Source organism: Trypanosoma equiperdum (genome assembly GCF_001457755.1).
Source record: "Trypanosoma equiperdum strain OVI genome assembly, contig: ctg_962, whole genome shotgun sequence".
Lineage (NCBI taxonomy): Eukaryota > Euglenozoa > Kinetoplastea > Trypanosomatida > Trypanosomatidae > Trypanosoma > Trypanosoma equiperdum.
In genome coordinates, this window is record NW_027124934.1 from 1,518 (window position 1) to 3,598 (window position 2,081).

Consider the following 2,081-nt stretch of genomic DNA (forward strand, 5'->3'; position numbering starts at 1 on the left):
GACAAAGGTTAAGCAAAACATTGTTAAAGCAGAGAGGAAAAGGGTGTAAGAGAAATGGAGATGGAACATGCTTACTTTCAAACACATATATCAATTATGGCATCCTTATACTCCAGAAAATTATAAACAGGACAACACGGAAGAAAAATAAAGTGCTGCACAAGTACAATGAACTCGCTACGTTAGACGCAGTGGTAGAGGAAGTAAACGGGGAAAAAAGTAAAAATAAGAAATGCAATTACAGAAATTAAGAAAACGCCTCACAGAGACAAATAATACAACGAAGAGAGGAGGAGTAGTGAATCTTGCCCCGCATTAAACATAAAAAATAGATATATGCTACCGCATAGATGATGGTAACGAATGTGGTCTCTATGCTGATGGCGTGCCCAGGTTATAACGAACAACTTTAGCTTTCAGTGAACAATAGACGGGACATGGGATATTCGGTAGACGTAACGGCATTCGCCACAACGGAGGGTGTAGAAGAGGTTGCTGTGAGGATAATTTGGTAAGTAATGCAAGAATCGAAAAATATGTAGTGACAAAGGTCGAAGCGCTTCCTTGGCATTAAAGTAGAGAAGAAACAGCAAAACATAGGCAGCGAAACAACAGCAAACACAGACCAACTCCATGTCCGGGGGCTCAAGTAAAAAAAACCATACACCAGCTGATGACAGAGGGGGCAAGCAGCGGCAAGCTGCAAGATGCCAAAGGCCAACTCAGAACTGCAGCCCCATTTAATTGACAGTGGCTGTATCTTAAATGTTGAAGAGCGCGCAGGTGCAATGGGACGACCACCTGTAACAACAGCATACTCATTAACCGTGTTTTGATGCCTAGCCAGCAAAAACAAAGGTAGTCAAGCGAACTGTTTAAGCACGTTAATTTGGTGAGGGATGGCAAAAGATCACCTGACTAGGTCAATGGCAGCGGTATTGGCTTTCGTCGCAACCAGCATGGACGTCGAAGCAGCAGTCGGAAAGGCAATTAAAGAAACGACCGTCACCGCCATCTGTGCATATTCAAAGGAAGCCAAAGGACAAGCCAAAAAACTCCAAGGCGCCGTCGCCGACCTGTACGGTGTGCTACAGTCAACGAACAAAGCGACACTGCAACTGAGGCTCATAGCCGCCAAGCTACCTGACCTGGCAAAAGCGACAACAATACTCACTAACTACGTCTCATCACTTCAAGAAACCGCTGTGACAAACCTAAAAAAGTCAAGGAAACTGCTGTCACCTACACCACCCAAGCAGTGTACAGTGCCGGCAGAATCGATGAACTCATGGCTCTGTTAAAAAACGCAGCACATTCAAGGACAACAAACTATTGTTTATCACACGACAGCAGCGACAACAAAGCACAAAGCGGCGCAACTTCAGGCTGTGAAATATTACAACCGACAGCTACGGCTGCTACCACAGCGGACCTAACAGCAAACATAGCGGCAGCGTTCAACGGGGGCTCGAGCATAGCAGGGACGCAAGACAACAAATGTTTCTTAACGGGGGACTCAACTACCTACTACAAAGGCACAGCAGGAGCAATACCGATGTTAAACGGAATGCTAATTAAGGCCGACGCAGGAAAATTCAACAGCGACAAATTCGAAGCAAACGCCGAAACAAACGACATCATCAAAGATCTCAAGACAAACGGGCCAAAAAACGCCGATGCAACTAAACCAGCAAAACTAAAAGCGCCGACAACCAAAGCGGAGTACCTAACCATTCTAAAACCAGGGAACCATCCGCAGCTGCTCAAGAGCGCACTAAAAAAGTACAACAAGTGGGCCGGAAGCCACGCTGACACGGAAGTAGAAGCGGCAATAACAACCTTATTCGGGGTAGACGCTGACGGGACAGCCAGCAAATACCTAGAGCTCGTGGAAAAAATAGACTATACGGAAACAGCCAAAGAGTCCAGCGAAACTGTAAAACTTTTTGCCATGGACGAAGCGACGCTATTAAACGCCACTAATGCAGCAAAAGCGGCAAACCTAAAGGCCGAAGCAGCGGCAAAACCATGCACAGCTGCAATAGCACCCAAAGACGCAGAAGAGCTTTGTAACGGCAAAA

At 46.0% G+C, this 2,081-nt stretch overlaps 1 protein-coding gene across 1 annotated transcript in view; it reads left to right on the forward strand.

Annotated features, from left to right (window-relative positions):
* Window positions 1–1,555: 1,555 nt before the first annotated feature.
* Window positions 1,556–2,081, forward strand: part of TEOVI_000519100 (uncharacterized protein) — a gene marked incomplete at both ends in the record, with an annotated part of 579 nt that continues 53 nt past the window's right edge. The window contains one exon of the mRNA XM_067227381.1: window positions 1,556–2,081. Coding sequence (XP_067083482.1) covers window positions 1,556–2,081 — 526 coding nt within the window.